General features: G+C 38.0%; 1 protein-coding gene across 5 annotated transcripts; it reads right to left on the bottom strand.

Moving 5' to 3' along the window:
* Positions 1-251: 251 nt before the first annotated feature.
* Positions 252-23,516, bottom strand: SEC61A2 (SEC61 translocon subunit alpha 2). 5 transcript variants are annotated; one of them, XM_055543584.1, is made up of 12 exons: positions 23,498-23,516; positions 21,204-21,271; positions 20,002-20,067; positions 16,829-16,907; positions 13,491-13,622; positions 13,259-13,368; positions 9,280-9,433; positions 8,151-8,311; positions 7,643-7,840; positions 4,143-4,334; positions 3,623-3,699; positions 252-1,351 (listed from the first exon to the last, which is right to left on the bottom strand). In XM_055543584.1, exons 4-12 carry the CDS (start codon positions 16,887-16,889, stop codon positions 1,165-1,167), a joined length of 1,272 nt encoding a protein of 423 aa, XP_055399559.1. In that variant the 5' UTR covers positions 16,890-16,907; positions 20,002-20,067; positions 21,204-21,271; positions 23,498-23,516; the 3' UTR covers positions 252-1,164. The 5 variants fall into 5 exon arrangements, with proteins under 5 accessions (XP_055399559.1, XP_055399562.1, XP_055399558.1 ...); XM_055543587.1 differs by lacking the exon at positions 23,498-23,516 and adding an exon at positions 23,307-23,453; XM_055543583.1 differs by lacking the exon at positions 23,498-23,516 and adding an exon at positions 23,320-23,453.
* Between the last annotated feature and the right edge of the window lie 176 nt (positions 23,517-23,692).

Genomic DNA, 23,692 nt, shown 5'->3' with positions numbered 1-23,692 from the left:
TTTGGACAATAAAAAAAGCACAATAAATAAAAATGAATTACTTATAAGAAAAACTGTGCTGCTTCAGATAGAGACTGGGACACTGAGAACATTTTTTCCCTGTTCTTTCCAAATGTCAGTCACAAAACTAAGTGCCATTTTGTTGGTCACTGTCCCTCCATGTTTTTAGGATGCAACTAATACATTTGCAGTAGATATCTCAGGATGAATTTTGTATGAATACGATGGATCTATACAAGTAATCTTAGAAATCTTTTAATATCAGACTTTATTTTTCCAACACAACTGAAAGTTTTATTAAATAAAATTTTATTGTCTACTGTTTACACTCATGTTGCTGTTGTAAAGTACAACAACATACACAAATTCCTAGCATGAATTACTCGTCGTTCACCCCCCACTGAACTACAGACATTGCTTGAGAATTTGATGTTTGCTTTAGGAATTTAGGAAAAAAAAAATAGGGGCATATTATCCTGAAGAGTATTCTCAAGTGACCTGTTGGAATTCAAGGGCATAGCCAACCCTGCAGAACAGCACTGGCTGTGCGGCCCCTAGAAGAAAGGGGAGAGGAAAACAAGCAGAGGAGCTGAGCCTTGTTTCTGGTGACAGATGGACTGAAAGCCTGACTCTGCCCTGGACGGAGTGGCTGCTTTGCGGAGGAACAAATAAAATGGGGGAGGGCGGGAACGTGGATACTATGAGTTAAAAAAGTATAAAAAGTAATTACATCTAAAATATAGATTAGATATAAATGCTCCAGAACTCGTTAAATAAGCTCAAAAATACTGGAAAGTGGCAATGTGAACTACATTTATTTTTAAACAAGTGGGGGGAAACTGAGTGTTTTGAATGTCGTGTGCAAAACTGATCCACGTCACCATCTCACCGTCACGACTGAACATGGCAAGGCGGGTACACTGGTTTCCAGCATCACAGGCAACACTGCATGTATGTATTTTAATGAGTAATGTAAACTTCAGTGTTAAGGCAGCTGGTACTAACGCTGCACACAGGCTTAGCTCCGTGCCCACCTCAGGAATGGGATGGTCAGCACTTGAAAACAAACTGTGAGAGAAGGAAAGGGGAGCCAGCATTATCTGACAAAAACAATGCATCCAAATATTTTTCCTTGCACACACACAAAAAGAAATATTGGAACACTTAGAAAAACAAAGCACCCATCCCGCCAACTTCAGCCTGTTCCTTAACAAATATTTCAAAATACTGATAAATAATAGTGACTGCAAGCAGAATTCCAGTGCCAGAGCCGATGGCCCCGAGGAAGTCGGCCAACACCGACAGGGCGCCGATGCATAAGCCCCCAAATGCAGCTGCTGTGGGGATGTACCTGGAAGACAAAAACCCTGAGTCAGGCGGAGCAGTGGAAGGGTGAGTCAACTAAAGGGAGCTGTCCGCAGTACTGACGGCTCGTCTGGGGCCACCCAGTTAACATGCTGATGCAAACTGATGAAGGGCATGATCGGACTCCTTTATTTCAAGAAACCAGTTAACAGCCAAGAAAGGCAATACATGATTTTCATGCCAGACGAGGAGAATCCTCAACTGTCACTTCAGTATTGGAATATTTAATATTGTTTGTAAGTAGGTAACCTTTTACCTCCCTCTTTTAGATAAACAGTGAATTTCAAAATGTTTTCCTAAGTAGCAAATTTATGTGATAAGATTTGGATGATCTTAATTCAACCTTGGCAACATGTTGGAATCACCTGGAGAATTGTTAAAAATAATGGGACTGTGGGACTTCCCCAGTGGTCCAACAATTAAGACTTTTGTCTTCCAATGCAGGGACATGGGTTCGATCCCTGGTGGGGATATTAAGGTCCCACAAGCCTCAGGGTGCAGCCAAAAATTTAAAAAGCAAACAAAATATAATAAGATTGTATTTAAGATACTCCAGACAGAAAGAAAAAAAAAAAAAAAAAGGGGGATGGGGTAGATGGTAGAGGAAACAAGAACCGGAGAATGATAACAACTAAAGCTGGGTGCAGCTGGGACCCAGAGGTTCACTTTACCATTCTCTATAATCCAGTCCATGCTCTAAATAAATAAAATACCAATGCCTTTTCAACAACCGCTTCTGGAACATGTGGCTATCTACATGGAAAAGAAGGAATCTGGACCCCTTTCTCACACCAAACACAAAAATTGGCTCAGAGTGGTCACAGATATCAACATAAGAGGATAAAGTTTTGTGACCTTGGTTTCTTAGCTGAAACACCAATAGCAGCACAAAGCAGAAACAGAAAAACTGAACTTGATCAAAATTAAAAACTTGTGCATCAGAGGATGCCATCAAGAAAGTGGGAAGACGACCCATAGAATGGGACAAAATATTTGCAAATCATATACCTGACAAGACACATCCAAAATAAATCTTTAATCTTACAAACCCAGAAACAAAAGATAACCCAATTACAGTTTTTAAATATGCAAAAAGATGGAAGAGACATTTCTCCAAAGAACATACTCAAATGGCTAATTAACACATGGAAAGATGCTGAACATCATTACTCATCAGGGAGAAGCAAATCAAAACCAAATGAAAAAGGAACACCCCTATGAGATAATACTCATACCCACTAGGTGGCTAACATCAAAACAAGAATTAGTGCTGGTGAGGACATGCTCGGAGGTGGGGGGTGGGATGCAGAATGGGGCAGGCGCTCTGGAAGAGTCTGGCAGTATCTCAACATGTTCAACACACAGTTGCTACATGACCCAACAATTCCACTCAGCCAAATGAAAACATACATCCACACAAAACCTGTACAAGTATGTTCACAACAGCATTATTCATGACAGCCAAAAAGTGGAAACAATCTGGATAAACTGAACACAGTTACAGCTATATAAGGGAATATTATTCACAAAGGATGAACCCTGAAAATATTACACTAAGTGAAAGAAGATACTCACAAAGCATTACATATAACTTCATTTATTATGAAATGTGCAGAACACGCAAATCTATAGAAAATAAAAAGCCTGAGGCTGGGAGTTGGGAGGGCTGGGCAGAAATAGGGAATAACTAAATGGGTATAAGGTTTCTTTCTGGGTGATGGAAATGTTTCTAAAATTGTAATCATTACACCTCAAAGTATACTAAAAACAACCCACTAAACCATATACTTCAAATAACTACATTACAGGATATTGGAATTATATCTCAAACAAGTTATCAAAAAATAAAAAACTGTTGCCTGGGACCCACTGCAGACAAAGTAAATCACAACTTGTACAGGTGGGATAGCAATAATCTTTAACAGCTCCCAGGTGATTTTTAGTGCAGCCAATCAACAATGGGAACCTCTGACCTACAGCATTTAACAAAGGGCAAGTAGTGAAAGGAACACAATTTCAATTAAAACAATAATTTAGGTGTCTATTTTGATGTGGAGAATAATTCAATTTTGCGTTAAATTTTTATTCTTTTGTGGTAAGCAGAGGAAAAATGCTTCAAATATGAACTTAAAAATTGTAATATCTGGCAGCAAATGAAAGCTAGATCAAAAAGCCAAGTACATGTGTACTGTATGTAATACCCTCTCCCCCACTGCCCTCCTCCTATCAAACACTGGTTTGAACACAGGTTCCTTACCTATTAAGCTCATGAACCATGGAGGTATCTCTGTGGCCCCTCATTACCATTTGTTGTTCTTTAAGCTGTTTAGCTACCTGCAAAGAGAAAAACAATTTTTAAAATCAAACTCTATTTTACTACCAGGTTCTATGAGACGTGATTTCCATATATAACAAGTAAAGTATAAGAAGGCTGAAGTAGGCACTGTCGTAACACCATTCCCTGGCTACGGTGCTGCACAAGCACGTTACGTGTATCTTAAGCTGAGGTTTCCCAACCTGTTTTTTGTCACCTCCATAAAGGGAACTAAGGAATAAGACTTTGTTAGGCAGGGTTGAGCTTTGGAAGTTCACAAACCATTGTAAAAATCTAAGAATTTTTCACTTTCCAGGAACTAGTTTTTAACTCCTTAGGGGTGACATTACCTCATGAAGAATGTATGAATTAAGAGTTTAAATTACACAAGTAAGTGCATCAATTATCATTTGATACCTAAAAATTATGAATTTTTTCATTTTCAAATAAACCAAATACTTACATCTTTTGCTGAGGAACCAGACACCTCTATCCACGTCTTAGAAAAGAATGCACATGATCCCAACATGAAGATGATATAAACCACCACGTGGACAGGATCCTCAAATATGGCGCCCATGGACTCAGGAGGAGAAAGGTAGTAACAAAGGCCCCCCACTGGGTAAGAGCGAGCGGGTCCTCCCCCACTGACATCCTACAGAACAAGAATAAAAAGCATCAACGGTCACATTTCTGTGACTTTTCAAACTCCTCAGAAAGTATGACAATGTCTTAAGCTCAAAGCACCTACAATTTATGATTCTATGTAACTTAAGGATTTACTTTTGTATCTAAAATATCTTCACTCTTACAAAATTCAGTTCAGTTCAGTCGCTCAGTCGTGTCTGACTCTTTGCGACCCCATGAATCACAGCACACCAGGCCTCCCTGTCCATCACCAACTCCCGGAGTTCACCCAGACTCACGTCCATCGAGTCAGTGATGCCATCCAGCCATCTCATCCTCTGTCGTCCCCTTCTCCTCCTGCCCCCAATCCCTCCCAGCATCCAGGTATTTTCCAATGAGTCAACCCTTCGCATGAGGTGGCCAAAGTACTGGAGTTTCAGCTTTAGCATCATTCCTTCCAAAGAAATCCCAGGGCTGATCTCCTTCAGAATGGACTGGTTGGATCTCCTTGCAGTCCAAGGGACTCTCAAGAGTCTTCTCCAACACCACAGTTCAAAAGCATCAATTCTTCGGCACTCAGCCTTCTTCACAGTCCAACTCTCACATCCATACATGACCACAGGAAAAACCATAGCCTTGACTAGACAAACCTTTGTTGGCAAAGTAATGTCTCTGCTTTTCAATATGCTATCTAGGTTGGTCATAACTTTCCTTCCAAGGAGTAAATGTCTTTTAATTTTGTGGCTACAGTCACCATCTGCAGTGATTTTGGAGCCCCCAAAAATAAAGTCTGACACTGTTTCCACTGTTTCCCATCTTTTTGCCATGAAGTGATGGGACCAGATGCCATGATCTTTGTTTTCTGAATGTTGAGCTTTAAGCCAACTTTTTCACTCTCCACTTTCACTTTCATCAAGAGGCTTTTTAGTTCCTCTTCACTTCCTGCCATAAGGGTGGTGTCATCTGCATATCTGAGGTTATTGATATTTCTCCTGGCAATCTTGATTCCAGCTTGTGCTTCTTCCAGCCCAGCGTTTTTCATGATGAACTCTGCATAGAAGTTCAATAAGCAGGGTGACAATATACAGCCTTGACGTACTCCTTTCCCTATTTGGAACCAGTCTGTTGTTCCATGTCCAGTTCTCCTGTTGCTTCCTGACCTGCATACAGATTTCTCAAGAGGCAGATCAAGTGGTCTGGTATTCCCATCTCTTTCAGAATTTTCCACAGTTTATTGTGATCCACACAGTCAAAGGCTTTGGCATAGTGTCTATTACATAAAAAACATTGCAAATATACTAACAAAAGAGCAATTTTTTAAAAAACATTGTAATACAACTATGAGAAGACTTCCTTCTCTTCCTGAAGACAGGAATATGGTTACATTTACATCAATCTCTGATAACATTTAGAATATGAAATTTTCTGAATTATGTAAGAGTACACACACATTTCTTCACTTCACTACGAAAAATGGAATCAACTGAAATATTAACACAAAACTAAAACATTGCTGCCTAAACTCTGATATTTATTATAAAGAAGTCTTTTAATAAATATCTGTAATTGAATTTTGTTATCCACACAAACATTTATGAATTCTCACAGTCAAAGAAATGGGATTAACATATATTTGTTTATATTAAATGAAAGTTCTGGGCATACAGGGTGGGCAAGCAATTTTTGGATGCAATGATTAAAATGTCTTGTTCCTGAAATTACAATTTCCAAATGATTCCTTTACTGTGCCCCTAGAATCACTAATTCCAAATCAAATGGCCTGTTTATAGACAAACTAAACTTCCAAATAATCTCTTTAAAGAAAATCTCACTGAGATCACAACACAATCTATACAACTGAGTAGTTGTATAGATTTATTACTGTGAAATTATCACAGTAGTAACTACTGCCAAAGTTTATCCTAGGTGGCGCTAGCGGTAAAGAACCCTCCTGCAATGCAGGAGACATAATGAGACATGCATTCAGTCCCTGGTCGGGAAGGTCTCCTGGAGAAGGGCCTGGCGACCCACTCCAGGATTCTTGCCTGAAGAATCCCATGGACAGAGGAGCCAGGCAGGCTACAGTCCATAGGTCGCAGAGTCAGACATGACTGAAGTTACTTAGTACGCACATCAACTCTTAAGGGGAGGGACAGCCCTTTCCCCCACCACAGATAATCCAATTTCTGTAAAATGAGTGGAAAAGGAGTCTAGTTGACCCTTGAACAGTTGCAGGGGTTGTGGCACTAACCCTCCACACAGGCAAAATCCATGTATAAGTTATGGTTACTCTTCTGTGTACACGGCTCCTCTGCATCACAGGATTCGGCCTGCTGCAGACAGTGCAGTACTGAAGCATTTATTACTGAAAAAAATCTGAGTCTAAGTGGACACTTAAAGCCCAAACTGTTTAAGGGTCAACTGTATTATGGGTAAAGGCAATCCTATTTCTTTCAACTGGCATTCAAGTTACAGTCTCATCCTATTAAATTTTATATTTTAAAAAATGGCTTTCAGCAAAAGCAGAAAGTTATGTCACTACAACTTATGCAAAAGTAGCACATTAAGACAAATGCACAGAATAAGCACCATACTTCAGGAATGACTAAAAAAAAATAATTCTTCAGGGGAATACAAATTCTAGAATTACATACTCTGAAAACAATAAAGGATCTTACTCTTCTATAATTCTATAGTTTTAAGAGGGAAAAATACTCCTTGGTCAGTTGAAAATTTTAACTAGTCAAAATTCAATCTACAATAACTCACATCTTGATCACAATGTGGCTGGAGTGCTTCAGAAGGAGCTATGATGAAGAGGAAGGCAGAATTTACTGGATTCCATTTCTAGCAACTCTGTTCTTTCTTCACTAGTAATTACATACCTTTCTCCAGCTAATCACAGACTAGTTTACTGCCATTTGGACTATGAAAAACCGCAGGGGAGGCAGGAAAGGATGATTTTAGACTCCCATATAATCAGCAAATTGTTTCTTTGAAAAAAACATTATTTGAGACAGGAGTGGAGTAAGATTACAAAACAGGGAGTCATTTTCATAAGAGCAACTGTAATCTTAACCTAAAAGGTCACTTAAATGAGATGTGAAAATGCTTCTTAGATGTAAAATAATACAAAGTACTTGGCCAGTCTTAGTTTCACAATGCTTACAAGCTTACAAGTTCCAAATAAATGATAAACTGTGCTATAGATAAGTGAACCTGAAAATGTTACAGCAAGTGCTTCAATTATGGCTCACCTCTTGCAGGTAAAAATATTCGCACGAAATGCAAATTACAATAAATCTGAATACTCAGAATAAATAATGAAATACTCACGGCCCACTGTCCTAGTAAATTTACTAGAAAGTTGCCGCTGAATCGAACCGAGAGCATCTGGGAAATCACGTACAGGTTGGACACCAGGGCGGACTGCAGGATGATGGGGATGTTGGACGTGTAGAAGAGCTTGATGGGGTAGCTGCTGTACTGCCCGCGGTACCGGGCTGACTTGATGGGCAGGTCCACACGGAATCCCTGAAAAAGGAAGCTCAGGAGTGAGTCAGGGACTGCACACAGCACGAATCTGGACAGTCACAGAAGGAAATCTGCAAAGACAGTGCTAGCAAACTCCCTTCCACACAGACACACAGAAATAGAAATCCTTCTCTACTTCATAACCACGGATACTTTGCAGCTCAGCATCTACTGAACAATGGAACTGTTTGCCTAACTAGATTCTGAAATGCTGACTTGTTAGCTACTAATATTCAAATGGCATGCTCCTCTTTTAAGAGCAGAATAAAAATCCACACCCCACTTACTTCAACAAAGATGGTATACTTACCTGAAAATATATAACAACAGCAAACACGAAAACTGTGGCAATGAGGTTCATGAGATTGGGCAAATTCTGACGATAGAAAGCCTCCCTCAGGGCTCGGACTTTGTCTGTCCTGGTGGCCAGTAAATGAAAGAGAGCTATGACTGCGCCCTCAAACTCCGTACCTGATGAATCAAGACAGAAATCAGCTGCAGCCTCATCACCCAAAGTTGTCCCAAAGTCAAAACAAGCAACCCTAAAGCTCCAGTACAGGGCAGAAAACAGCAGTCAAAATAATTCAACTAAGTTTTCTTTATGATACAGCCATGTGTGGAGCTTCTAAAAAATACTGACATCCCTGAGGCAAATGTACCTTTTGTTAGCGTAAATTTGAAGTTTTCTCAAGAGACTATTCTTGATGAAAACAGTCAAAGGAGAATAAACCAAAGCAAATATTTAGTTCATAATGGTTGGCCTCGCCTTTACTTTGGGGGAGGGGGATGGAGATGGGAAAAAGCAGCAGCGAAGCAGCAAACAGATGTCAGAACGAAAAGATCAACATTCCCCTACCAGGTTGGCCTTCAAGCTCACTTTACCAAGTACCTTAATAAGCCATCACTGCTATTGCTTGTCTTAAGGCTGGGGTCAGGTCAGATGTCAATCATTACAAATCTTGGATGGCATTTCAGAGAAGTGGAGGTGGGTAAGGTGAAAGTCAAGTATTTCAAAATGTAGGTGCTATTACAAAGCCAAGGAGAACAGCAGCAAAAGCACTCGTGCTCTCTGATGACACAATAAATGACATTTCTTTCTCCATCTGAAAAATCTTAATCCACTACCTTTGTATCTGCTGCAAGTGCTGAAATCAGTCAAAATCAATGACTTCTGGAGCAATGGCTTAGGCAATTAGGTTTTTTAAGTGTTTGCAATCACTGAATTTTTAAATGAGCAGAGGCTAAAATTTCGATATTCTTTCTGGAGATGATGATACTTCATACTCCACCAATCTCCGCTTATTCGCTTTGGAACAACTGCCATCCACTGCTGCCTGGGACAGCAAAGCAGGGCGTCTGAGGTCCACCTGCTCCCCACCTCGTGCTCCTCTCGCACACATCCAGCCAAACCCATGCAGTTGTGTCCCTGTGCATTGTACCTCGGCCAGTGTTAATGGTAGTGGGACTAAAGGCCTTCCAGACAATGGTTTCACAGATGTTGGTGGCAATAAAGAGGGAAATCCCAGACCCCAAGCCGTAACCCTTCTGTAGCAGCTCATCTAACAGCAGCACAATCAAACCAGCAACAAACAACTGTGGGGAAAGAAATGCAAGTAAGCAGAAGCAAGAATAAATTCAGAAAGGGGCAGTGAACACCACGGACTACTTTCAAAGTACAGGCATTTTCAACATTAAAACCTAGCTATTGCAGTATCACTATTATGATTCTCTGCATCTTTCAACCTTCACTGGAAGCCAGTTCTGCAAATCAGAGGATTGGAAATGTTGTCACATTATAAAGCTGACATTTTGACTTTTAAAGTATATTTATATTTCTCTACAATGTTTAAATAAAGCCTACTGAGAAGTACCCTAAAACAAAAATGTTCACAGTTGTAGTATTTATGACAGCAAGAAACTGAGAGCATTCCAAATAGCTTCAAGGAAGAGAAAAACCAAATGAAACATGTTACGATAACAAGATGCAATATTACAGGCCATTAAAGGAAGAGCATGTGAACTATGCTGATACATTTTTTAAGTATTATATATTTTATATGTGTATTATACATAATATAAAATATACACAGGAGTTGAAAAGTAGACCATGAATATGTCCACAGATTGTAACAATGTAAAAATGCATACATACAATGACAAAATGTAAACCTGAGACAATTAAGGGTTCACCAGGTTCTTAAGCTTATAATTTTTTTAAAAAATGAAAGCATACTAACTTTAACTTATGTGAAATTGAAAATTCTTAATTTTCCTCTTGGAGAAGACATTTCAGTAAAAGTATGTACCAATCAGAAATAATCCATAGCTTTGCAAGTGACCTCTGTGGTCAAACGACTCCCTCCCAGTACACCGCTGGAAGTATGCTTACCTTACATTTTTTCTGTTTTCTCTTTTTCTGAGTTGTCATTTCAATGGCTGTACAGAGCCTAATTTGTCTACTTATAGTCTTTCAGTTTGAATTTCAATGGACTGTAAAAAAGGTAAAATTCTCAAAACTTCTAAGAGAGCTCACAAATTCTTTACTGTTTGAAAACCAAGTTTACCAGTCTGACCAGATTAAAGACAAGCTAGCACTTAACTACTGAGATGTTATTTTGACCATGATTATGTAACAGGTACATACTCATCAGAAATACAGAAGCCCACACCACATGGAGCATGTCAGTGGTCCACAAACCACTGGCCAACCAGAAAGTGCTATCATGGGTTTCTGATTAAACGACCTGCCTAAGGTCACACAGGCAGCTCTGAAACAGCAGCAATTCTTCAAAACCCTGTTCACATCCACACCCATCAGACAGGAGGGTGATCTGTGTATATCCAGTAAAAACAAACTCATGCTTCTCTAACTGGACAAAGGAATTATAGGGAAATAAACGAGAAATGGTTTCTGTAACTGAAAGATTAAGATAAATGATGATTAAAAAAAAAAAAGCATGCATGCCTATGAGAAGGGAATGAGAAATCAGGAATTGAAAGCATCTCATTGATTAGAACAGTGATAAAAACCTGAATACTAACTGCATGCTTTTCTAGAGTGTTCAGTACATATGAACCTCTAAAGTGTGTATAAAAATAACACTAACATCTCAGCCTTGCTCATGTGTGCATGTGTGCACACACACACAACTCAGTTTGGACAAAATAATACTTACCTCTACCCTGTCCCATGCACACTGATACTGTCTATTCTTTTTGAAAACTGTAATCAAGACCCCCTATTTAGATCCCAAAACTCAATAGTGGAAAAACACTGACCATGTGAACGAAACAAGAATAATTAAGGTGAGAAATACCTTACATAACAGCATGCAAACAGTTTTCAAAATCTCTAGGTGAAAACACACTGATCCAATCATATCTCTTCAGTGAATCCACACATTTTCAATGTTAGCAATGCCTTAAAAAGAGGCAATGGGTCACTACCCATATGTATCATCAAACATGAAAAATTTCTCTATACATTAACACTAGAAGAATTAACCACAAGACAAACATTTGTGCACCTGAATTTATGTAAACAACTTAGTATATATCCACTTTATTTGCTTTGTTCCAGAAATTTAACTCCTCCTTGATTTCTGGTACTGAAAAATTAAAATAGCTTAACTCCATTTTCTCTATCAATTCAAATTCATAACTGACTATTCAAGAAGTCAATACTTTACCCTAGAAGTGGTCAGCTGAAGTTCCTTAAGAATATAAATATGCCCTTACTAAAACACTAGAAAAGTTTTACTGATGTATAATGTTCTAAGAGCTAGATAGATGCCAATTCTGAGTGTCTTTTAAAGAGCAGGGTTATTCTAACTATGGTCATAAAGCGAATGCTATCAAGAAACAAAATAAGGCAAGAACTGGTGTATCAGCATCCTTACACTGAAGTACTGAAAGATACTAAAACCAGTTTCCAGAGGACCTTCTCTCCCCATCTACTGTAACACTTCTTCCTCTAATTCCCAGGAGTTTTAAGTTTGCCACTCAAGGTGTTTTTTAAAAGAGGAAATAATGACAAAGCTATCCTTTAAAGAAATGTACCTTGTTCCAAATGGGAACTCACTAGGGGCTCAGAAAACTACCTTACAGTCCATTAAAAATGCCTCCCCTGAAAAAGACAAAATATTTCCACTTCATTTAGAAAAGCCCTATGATATGTGTTAATGAATAACATAAATATCCCAACAATCCCTTTCTGCTTGGTCTAATTCATACTCACTATCCAATCTTCTTACTATGATTTGCTTCCCATGTAAGGTTTCCTATTAAAAAAGATGGTTAACCATGCCAATTGAAAATGGTAACATTTCTCAATACATATATACATATATGTATACACACACTAGTAAAAGAGTGTTTTAAACTATTTTTCTGATCTTGATCTTTTTGACCACTAAAAAAATTTTTTCCTAAATTAATCCTAATTTCATAGAGTGAACAAGAGGCATTTCCTAGATAACTAGGACCCTAGATATTGAGTGTTTAACTTACACAAGCTTCTTTTCAAAATACAGTAAATACTATTAGATAAATTAAATACAATGCATTCCTGGGTAACTTCTCCAAAGGATTTTTAAGGACTGCATTAGAGAAATGGAGTCCTCAAATATCTTTCAAACTTTACACATTTTAACATTCTTAGTGGAGGAAAAATGATGCTGGCCTTTAAAAATTCTATTCCAACATATCCATTTAAAAAACCCACAGGATATATACATGTGTGCTTATATGGTATTTCACTGATTACAAGATACTATTATTTGTAACATTATTATGTGTGCCACTAAGAAAGGAAAAAATACTACAGTTAAACTATGACAATAACCTGTTATAGAGAATTTTTATTGTCTGCTTATAATAAAGTTTAGACTTAGATGTTTATCATCTAGCTTGCTCTTTCTGTGCCTGTTTATATACAGTAACTGTTCAATACCAAATCACAGTAGACTGTTGCAAGACATTTTAAAAAGCAATTAAACCCAACAGCATGTTGTATCAACAATGTACGTAACCCAGTGATGTAAGGATGATACAAACAGCTGTGACCAAGCTGACATACACACGCGGGCAGTGACCACCATCACGACTGCCTGGCTGACAGCACAGGTAAGAGACCATCAGGTCTAAGAAAACACCCTGATTTCAGAGACATCAAAATGTGCATCTTAGAATCAGTGAAATACAGCTGATAGAGCCGTAATTCTTTTATTACATGTCTACACTTTATTACAATAAATTTTAATTTTTTACATCAATACAACTTATATGTTACTTCAATAATCAAAATATAATTAAGTAAAATAATTCAAAAGTAATAAAATGACTATATTAGTCATCTAAAGAATTGTTACCAAAAAAAACTGTCTTTGTTATCTCTGTATGAAAAATTGGATTTCTTACCTGAATGATGATAAGAAGACAGATTCCAGCACCCATTTCAGCAGGATCCCCATACATGCCCGTCATGACATACACAATGGCTTGCCCAATGGTAATGATCATACCAAATACTGACAAAAATCGGGGGAAAGGAGGACATACTTACAACCAAAGATAAAGAAAGACTAGAAAAACACCTTTACCACAAAATTCTCAAATTTGGGAAAGACTCTTTAGTTGTATTGATGCTCACATTTCTGGGCTCCATTGAACAAGGCTCTGTCTTTGGGTGTATCTCCAACTTCAATGATTTTGGCTCCAGCTAACAACTGCATGATCAAACCAGATGTTACAATTGGGGAGATACCCAATTCCATTAAAGTTCCTGTAAAGGAAGGGGAAAGAAGTAAATAATCTTTACTATACCCAACGGATACAACCAAGTAACTTAGCGCACACAGCACATACCCAATAGAGATTAGTTTAGAAGTGGCCCAGTCCTGAAAATTATGTCTACTGAAATACATGCTTAAAAGTTAACAAGAAAATTCTCATTCCTTAAACAAATTCTCATGGAATGAGAATTTGTGTTAATGAGATTGTGTTAATGATTTATTAACACAATCTCACAACACATTGACTCAAAATTACTATAAATACCACAAAAATGTAAATTTCTGTAAATTCTAAACTTAAATTGTGAAAGAAACCATTTGAAAGAAATAGTCCAAGATTTATGTCCAAAATCACTGTTCTTAAAATTTACACTAAACATTTTAATGCAGAATTTTAAAATTATATACTAAGTCCAAAAATTAAATACCAAGCTAGTAAGAAATGATACTGAAGAATAGTTGTCTCTCTCAATTCAAAATCTAAAATTATATAAACAGTCATCAAAATCAATATTATAGAATATTTAATGGCATAAAAATGTTAATGACATACTGGATAGGAAAAAGTACTCAAAAATAGTATGTAGAGTTTGATTGACTATTTAAATGGAAAATCATCTCCTGTTATTTTAGTTTGGCTATCATGATGCTTGTACTATTAATGAACTTATCTACAAAACAGAGTCACAGACATAGAGAACAGACCTGTGGTTGCCAAGGGGGAGAGGGGTGGGAGGGATCGACTGGGAGGTTGGATTAGCAGATAAAATCTACTATATAGAAAAGATAAAACGCCAAGGTCCTCCTGTGCTCCAGTCCTCCTGTATAGCACAAGGAACTATACTCAGTGTCCTATTATAAACCATCATGGAAAGAAATATATTAAAAAAAGTATGTAAATGTATAAGTGAATCACTTTGTTGTACAGCGGAAATTAACACATTGTAAATCAACTATTTTTGAATAAAATAAATTTTTTATAAAGATGTTTTTATTGTTATTTTTACTCAGTGGGTTTATGGATAATTTTTTTCTTTTCTTTTTTTTTTTTTTGCCTCTATTTTCCTAAATTTTTCATTGTAGAAAATAAGCATTACACTTTTAGCAAAAAAAAAAAGAAAGAAAGAAAACCAAATATACCAAGCGTGTAAGATAATATGCAAAACTAACAATTCCATATAGCCAAGACCACGTTTCCACTGGTCATTCTGTCACATCACAACCTTAATTCCTGACTTTTATAAATGCTGAAAAGGTGCCTTTAATATGAGAAAGATTTCATCTTAAATGGACTTCATGTGTTTTTCAAATACTTCTTTAATGGTAAAGAGATAAAAACATGTCATTGTTAAAACTAGTAGGCAGGTGGGTAGATGTCTTTTTACATCAAATCACCAAAATTTAAACTGCAAATAAATCTAGTCCAAAAATTAATCCAATCAAACTTAATGAACATTTCATTTAGGAAATATGGCACTTCAACTCAATAGGGAAAACAAGAATAAATGGACCTTGGCAAATGACTAGACACGTATAGAAAATTAAGCCTAGATTCCCTATCTCATGACTTCCAACAAAATAAAGGCCAGATATTTAGAAATTTTAACCATAAAAGATAAAAAGCACAAATACTTGGAGTGAATATGTTCATAGTCTTGGAAAAGAAAAAGCCTTTCAAAGCATGACAAACTACCTAAAAACCACAAGGAAAAAGATGGATGATATGATCAGATACAACTGTGAAACCTCCATGCGGCCAAAGACAGGATAATAGTTAAAAGAAAAATATTCAGACGCAAGTAACAAAGAGGTCAAATCTTTAAGAGGCAAAGAATTCTCACAAATGGATTTTAAAATGAACAAATAACAACAGCGAAGTAAGTCAACCAGAGAAACAAATACCATATGGTATCACTTACATGTGCAATTTAAAAAATACAACAAACTAGTGAATATAACAACAAAATAAGCAGTCTCACTGCAAAATCACTGCAGATGATGACTGCAGTCATGAAATTAAAAGACACTTGCTCCTTGGAAGAAAAGTTATGACCAAGACCAACCTAGATAGCATATTAAAAAGCAGAGACATGACTTTGCCAACAAAGGTCCATCTGGTCAAAGCTATGGTTTTTTCAGTAGTCATGGATGGATGTGAGAGTTGGACTATAAAGAAAGCTGAGCGCAGAAGAATTGATGCTTTTGAACTGTGGTGTTGGAGAAGACTCTTCAGAGTCCCTTGGACTGCAGGGAGATTCAACCAGTCCTTCCTAAAGGAAATCAGTCCTGAATATTCACTGGAATGACATACGCTGAAACTGAAACTCCAATACTTTGGCCACCTGATGGGAAGAACTGACTCATTTTAAAAAGACCTGATGCTGGAAAGATTGAAGGCAGGAGGAGAAGGGGATGACAGAGGATGAGATGGTTGGATGGCATCGACTCAATGGACATGAGTTTTAGTAAACTCCGGGAGTTGGTTATGGACAGGGAGGCCTGGCGTGCTGCAGTCCATGGGGGTGCAAAGAGTTGGGCACAACTGAGCGACTGAACTGAACTGAAGCAGTCTCACAGATACGGAGAACAAACTAGAGGGTAGGGCTGGGGGGAGGGAGCACAATATAGGGGTTGAGGAGTGGGAGGTTAAAAACTACAGGGTGTAAGACAAGCTCAAGGATGTATTGTACAACACAGAGAATATAGCTATCCCTTCCAAAAAAAAAAAGAAAAAGAAAAAAGAGATAAATGGCACAGCCACTCCCAGTAATGTTCTTTTCTCAGGAAAATACCAACATAGGAGGAAATCCCAGCACCCACATCTGTACTAACTAACCCTGAAACTCTAAACAAGGCTGGCTGGGTCAGATGTAAACCGTGGTAACCTGGAATTATGAACTGAGAACTGAAGAACCCAGGAGCTGTTGAAGCTAAACCAAAGACAAGGTTCCCAGCTAGCCCGGGATGCTGAGGTCTAAAGACTGTCTGATTCTCTCTCCCCAAGGCTAAGCTATTCTACCTTCTCTTTGGATTTCAAAAATAACTAGTATCCTTCCAATAAATTTCAGTTTTATGTTTAAACCACTCAGTCATTTCCTATGATTTATAACAAGTCCACTCATAGAAGAAATACAAATATTCAATAAAAATATAAGACGATGCACTAGTATGGAGGCAAAAGAAAAGCAGCACACACCTCTGTTGGATGCAAGAATAACTCTCATCCAGTAGAAAGGATCTGCAGAATCTGATGACATGATTCCAAACAGTGGTATCTATAAGATTACATAAAATAGTTCATGAAAATGTATTATACAAACTAAGTTTGAACTTAATAATGCATTCACTCAATATCTGCAATACTTAAAAAAAAAAAAACACTACTTCTCAAGTTCTCTAACCAAACAAGAATACTTTAAATGTATAGTTTTTTTAGGGAAAATACAAACAATGGAAATCAGTACTTTTCACCAGTAAATTTTACTGGTGAAATACTCCGTATCAGTATGGAGATGTGCTGCACACAGTCTGAATATATGCAACATTACTGAACTGCACACTTAAAATGGTTAAGATGATAAATTTCATGTTTTGCAATTAAAGAAAATGTTCTTTATCCTTATAGGATATAACTACCAAGTCACAGAATAATTTTGCAAAGCCATGGGTACAAATGACAGCCAAAGCCATGCTCCAAATGTAAGACTGAAGACAATATACACAGTAGAATGCAGCCATTAAAAATTATACTATGAAAAAAAATTTTTTAATTATACTATGAAGCTTATATTAGTATCAGGATGTGTTTATGTTGTGGTAATAAGTAGAAAAGAGTGGTTCTCAACCTGGGGCAACTTAGTCCCCCAGGGGATATCTGGGAATTGTCTAGGAAGACAATTTTGGTTGTCCCAACTTGAAGGGGGTGCTAATGGCATTTGCTGGGTAGACGACCCTCACAAGACGACACTAACGAAAGTCTAATGAGAGAGACGAGCCCATTTACGGCAGTTCTCTCAGCTGATCTCACCTCCCTCCATTCTCTCAAGCTAAAAAATACTATGGAGAACGGCAGACCCCAAACCCTTAAACTGCATCTGGGAAGGGAAAATAAACCTGTTGGAGATTCAGTGGAAAGAGAACCAAGAAATCATCAGTCCTGGGCAGAAATCCCCAAGCATGAGAAAGACAGAAAGGTACAGCTTGGCAACTCTGTAAATCCATTACAAAAAAAAAATAATAATAATAAATAACATAAAATACGTAAATTAAGGGCAAGAAAAGTCGTGAGAAATGTGACTCTTCAAGTAATATAACTCGTTATGTTTCTTCTTCTTGAGTTTTCTTGGGTTCTAGCTGTAAAGCTGAAAATATTTACTATCTGGCCTTTTACAGAAAAAATGTTTGCAGACCCTTGGGTTAGAATATTCAGTAAGTTCAAACCAATAAAAATCATAATCCCAGTAGGCTTTCTTAAAGAAACTGACAAGCTGATTTTAAAATTCAAATGAGTGACTGAGAACTGACAAAATCATTCTGAGAAGAAAGAGCAAAGTTGGATGACTTTTACAACCTAATTATAGGATTCAGTCTAAAGCTACAGTAATCAAAACAGTTATGGTTTACCATAATGACGGAATATGATCAATGGAACAGAACTGAGAGTACAAAAACAGATCCATGCTTAAATGGCTAACTGATTTTCAACAACGATGCCAAGGTTATTTCAATGGAGAAAGGATAGCCTTTTCAACTGGCCTGTCCATATAGAAAGAAATGAGCCCTAACCTTACCTCATGTCATACATAAAAATTAACCTGGAACAGACCATAGACCAAAACATAAAAGCTAAAACTATTTAGATGAATACAGGAGAAAATCTTCACAATACATGTATCTGATGAAGGACTTATATCCAGAAAATATTTTAAAAGGCATACAATTCACTAATGGGACAATAATGCAATTTTTTTTTAACAGGAAAAAGATCTGGGGAGAAAACACTTTACAAAAGATGAACAAATACTCAATAAGTATATGAGAAAGCTGCTCAATATCATTTGTAAAGGAAGTAAAAGTTAAAATCTTACCGTGGAGAAAAGGGAACCTTCCTATACTTTGATGTAAAATGAAAACAGGAGGTTCCTCAAAAAACTGAAAATAGAGCTAACATATACTCCAGCAATCTTACTTCTGGGTATATATCCAGAAAAGGTAAAAATTCTAATTCAAAAAGATACATTCACCCCAATGTTCATAGTGGCACAATTTACAATAGTCAAGACATGGGAGCAACCCAAAATGTTTAAGGGCTGGTCAGTAGAAGCAAAGTAATACAATGGTTTGGCTTTGGAGGATTTATAATTAAAACATGCTATTTACAACATGATTAAAAGCAAACAAAAAGGAAAAATATCTGCACGATACCTGTCAAAGGTTTAACACTTTTATATATAAAAACTTGTCATAAACCAAGTTTTAAAATCTTAAGAAGAAAATTAGTAAAGATCATTAACTGAAATCTAAGGGAAAATGAGAAAGTATGTTCAAACCCACTAGGAAACCAAAAGAAATACACAGTAGAAGAATCATTTCACTATCAACTCAGATTGAAATGATGATTCTCCTATGTACAATAGTTGAAACGAAGAAGCAATCTAAATGTCCATCAACAGAGGAATGAATAAAAGATGTGGGTTGTATATATAATGATGATGCTCCTATGTACAATAGTTAAGACACAGAAGCAATCTAAATGTCCATCAACAGAGGAATGAATAAAAGAAGATATGGGCTGTATACACAGAGAGAGCGAGAGAGCGAGAGAGCGAGAGAGAGAGAGAGAGAGAGAGAGAGAGAATGGAATACTACTCAGCTGTTAAAAAGAATGTAGCAACATGGATGGACCTACAGATTATCATACTAAGTGAAGTAAGTCAGAAAGGGAAGATAAATACCATACGATATCACTTATATGTGGAATCTAAAATATAACACAAATAAATGTATTTATAAAACAGAAACAAACTCATAGACATAGAGAACAGACTTATGGTTATCAAGGGCTGGGGGAGAGGGATGAAATGTAAGTTTTGGATTAGCAGATGCAAACTAGTATACATAGGATGGATAAACAAATACTGTATTGCACAGGGAATTATATTCCATTCAATATCCTATATTCAGTATCTGCTATACATCAGAAACTAACACTGTAAATCAACTACACTTCAATAAATAATTTTCTAAAAAGATAATGCTCAAAATAATTCAGTGTATTTACTATTTGAACTAAAATTAGCTTCTCAAATTATAACCAACCAAGACCTGAGAATAACAGTACAGACATTTATTCAGTGTTTGGTTACATACCTGACAACATACTAAGAAAATGAAGAGAGTTATAGCAGTCCATAGTACCTTCTCTCTAAACTGGATCTGTGCAACAAAATACAAAACTACCAATCAAAACCAAGAAACAGCAAATATAAAAAAAAAGCAAAAATGCATATTAAAGCTTAACCAGCATTCTCCATCATGACATGCTCTTATTATTTACTCTTAAAATACTCTCACCGTAGTGAGTAGCAGCTAAAGCAAACAGCTAAACTTCTCAAGCATCTTTCTTTACTTGGATCTGAGAACTAAGTACTATAGTTTAAATACAGGCAGGCCTTAATACACTGCACCATGTTAGCTGAAACTGAAAAGGATAAAAAGACACACATCCAATATTCACACATTTCAGTTAACACCATACTACACAAAGCCATCACTTATTGTGATAAGTGATATCATATGGTATTTGTCTTCCTGCCTGTAATATTATTTGGTGAGTATTTCATAGCCTATGAAAAGCTATAGTTTCTTAGTATACCTTACATGTAACGGGAACAACTGTTTTATAACCTCAAATAAACTTAAAAAAAGAAATATATTTCTGAATATTATAAAACAGTAAGTTTAATAAAAGTTTTACTTATCTCTTTCTGGTCCCTATTCTGGTTAGTTCCATGAGAAATTGAAAGTACAGTAAAAGAGGAACATCTGGGATTAACAATATTTCTAGAATCGAAATGCCTTACTTCCAAAAGTCCACAATGATGGAAGAACAAATGGATGCAGTCTCTATCTTTTGAATGCATGTCTGTGATTTTTTTTCTCTGCACCGAATGAATCAACAAATGAGAGGTATTCACCTGCCCAGCTGCAATCCATTTATGTGAAACGGTTGGTATGCATGAAAACTGACCCATGAGACTGGGTCATTTTTAGTGTGGTGGATCATAATAGGCAAGAGAACACTGTATCTTATCTAACACACAGGCCAAAGAAACATAAGGCTTGGAAATGTTACAATTTAGAGAACAGTTGCTGTGGAAACCATGAGATAAACTATCTAGATTTAAAAGGTCTACACTAGTTTTATTCACTTTTATGCCTCTTGTGAAGAGAAGGAACAGGCATTTTTCCAGTTACAACCAGAAAAAGGTTGAGGAAAATAAATCAGTGTAGCTAGTTTAAAAGAGTAAGTCACTTAGCTACCCTCTATATTACAAAAATATTATACTTACTTTCCTTTCAGGTTTCTGAATTTCTGGTAGAACTGCACAGAAAGGTTTGATAACTTCTAAAAATTTGACTGTTAAAAAAAAAAAAGAATAAATGTCCCCATTACAAAGTTTTAAAAAAGATTTTTATTTTTGAAGAATCAAATACAAATATTCTTTTAATGGCAATCCATCCCATTCCCACCCCCAAAATGAATTAATCATAATGCTCTCCATTTCAAAGTAATTCGCTTCCTCATGCTTGAATCCCACCCCTTTACATATACAGAAAAGGAGTAATTCAGTCAGCATCTCTACATCAAAAGGAGCAAAGGCAGTCAACCAACAAGAACATGCATTATGGAAGGAAACGGGCCATAAGAGGACGCAAGTACAAGAAATGAGCTGAAACTGCAGGACTGACAATCTGGGACTGAAAGATGCTGAAATGCCTAAGTGAGAAATATCACACCCAGCGGTGAAAGTGCCAAGTCCTAACCAGACCACCAGGGAATTGCCTAGACAGGTTTTTAAAAGTACTGTATACAATCTCTACTTCATTTCATTAAGTCACTATTCATTGCTTGGACGCTCTCCCATATAAGAAAACCTCAAAGTACTTGTGTATGTTCAATTCTCAGCCCAGAGAATGACGACTACATTTCATTAGAAATTTATTCCCAGACAACTCATAATGTATAAAAGTAAGATAGACCAAACTTCAGGATAGGCACTCTCTTCTGGCATGGCTATAATTTGAGAAGTCAAGTCCTGCCAAAGAACTGGAGGATGAAGATGATAATCATTTTAGCCTCTGCCAGTGTCTGTAATGTGCAGAAACACAAAAATCCACAACTAGGTTATTAGCTAAGATCATTCTTCCCTTACACATACAGGATTCTACGTACTAACATCATGAAATTGTTTTAAAACTGACGTGAGCAATTACACTTCAGCCAGTTAGCCAAAAGTTGACTAAAACATCTTTTTTGTTGTTGCTGAATTTATGTTACTGAAGTATAGTTGATTTGACTATACGATCTTTTTATACAATCTCTCAAAGTGATGGCGGCCATTGATGTTTGACAGAGGAATTCATAAATTCTCATAAGCAGGTTATTTGTTACCCAAGTACCATTTAAGACGACTAGGAAAGCAAATCTGAATATTATCAAAGTGTTCATCTCTACTACAAAACAAATGTCAATCACATCAGGAAACTTCCTAGAATCCCCTTAACCCTTTTCCTTCCCACTTCAACCTAAGCTATCCTCCCAGATTTCTTGGTTTATGGTCATCTGTGTTGGAATATTCATGTTCAAGCAATGCTTTTTTGTCTGCCACCTCACTCTTCCTATGTTGTAGAATTTAACGCTTCATACTACAAATTCAAGACCAAGGGTCTCCTATTCCTTTCTAAGCTTTCCGCAAATGTCCACTAGTTAGCAGGCCAATGGGTGCACGGCTTGGGTTTGCGGTAATCCGTTCATCCAACAATCACCCCAACAGCTATGTCAGTATATTTGTAAAGATACGTGGTGTTGAGGGTTTGGGAGAGGGCCCTCGAAAGATTCCCATTATTTAAGGCCTTGTCCCTAAGGCGTATACGACCTGACACACGTTGAGTTTTCAGTAAACGCTACAGAATGACTGGAATGAAAAATTTAACGAAAACGCTAGGCCACCAATCGCCTCCTTTCCTCCCCTAAAATACACGCCGTGCATCACTTTTTAAAAAATGAAACAAGGCAGGGAGCTTCATTCATCACAACTAATATTCCAAGGGTGATTTGGAAATAAAAATATGAGTTTCCTAAGCTCTTGAAAAATTAAAAGTGGTCCAGGTGTCTCTTGGTTCCTTAACTCCCCGCCCCCAAAACCAATGGCCTCCCCGCGCCGTCCTCCGCTCCACGCCACCCTGAGATGCGCAGACCCAGGCCTCCCGGTCCTAGCCCCGCAGCCGGCCCGGGCTAGGCCTCGCACTGCTGGAGGAGCCTCGGCTGAGGCCCCCGGCCCACGCCCTCCGCAGACGCCCGCGCCTTCCCGGCCCACAGGCTAGGCGACCCCGGGCCTGAGCCGCCCCCCGCTTGCGGCCCGTAGGGGCCCGCGCCCTCGGGAAGGGCCTACCACCGCTACTCACTGCCCATGGCGGCGGCTGGGGCGGCCCGGCGGGGCCCAGCGGCCTCGGCGCGGCCTTCGCTCGGGTTCCCACGGCTCGAGCCTCGGCGCCCGCTCGCGACACCCTCCGGCCAGCCCCGCGCAGGCTCCGCCCCTTCCCACGTGACCCGCGTTGTCGCCACCCCCCCCCCAGGCCCCACCCTCTGACGACAGTCTGGCTTTAGGCCGCCTGCGCAGATGACGTCCGCCTCGTTGTCATGGCCACCACCGGCGTGGGCGTCCTTCTGCGGAGCCCAGGAGGTGGGACCCTCTATAGGGCCAGGGCTGCCCGGTCTTTCAGCTGTGAGCACCTTTCTGAACGCAGGGTCCAGCAAGGGCTGTCTCCTTGACCTTGA

Source organism: Bubalus kerabau, chromosome 13, assembly GCF_029407905.1.
Source record: "Bubalus kerabau isolate K-KA32 ecotype Philippines breed swamp buffalo chromosome 13, PCC_UOA_SB_1v2, whole genome shotgun sequence".
NCBI lineage: Eukaryota > Metazoa > Chordata > Mammalia > Artiodactyla > Bovidae > Bubalus > Bubalus kerabau.
The sequence above is the reverse complement of the archived record's forward strand: the minus strand, read 5'-3'. Positions and strand labels throughout refer to the sequence as shown.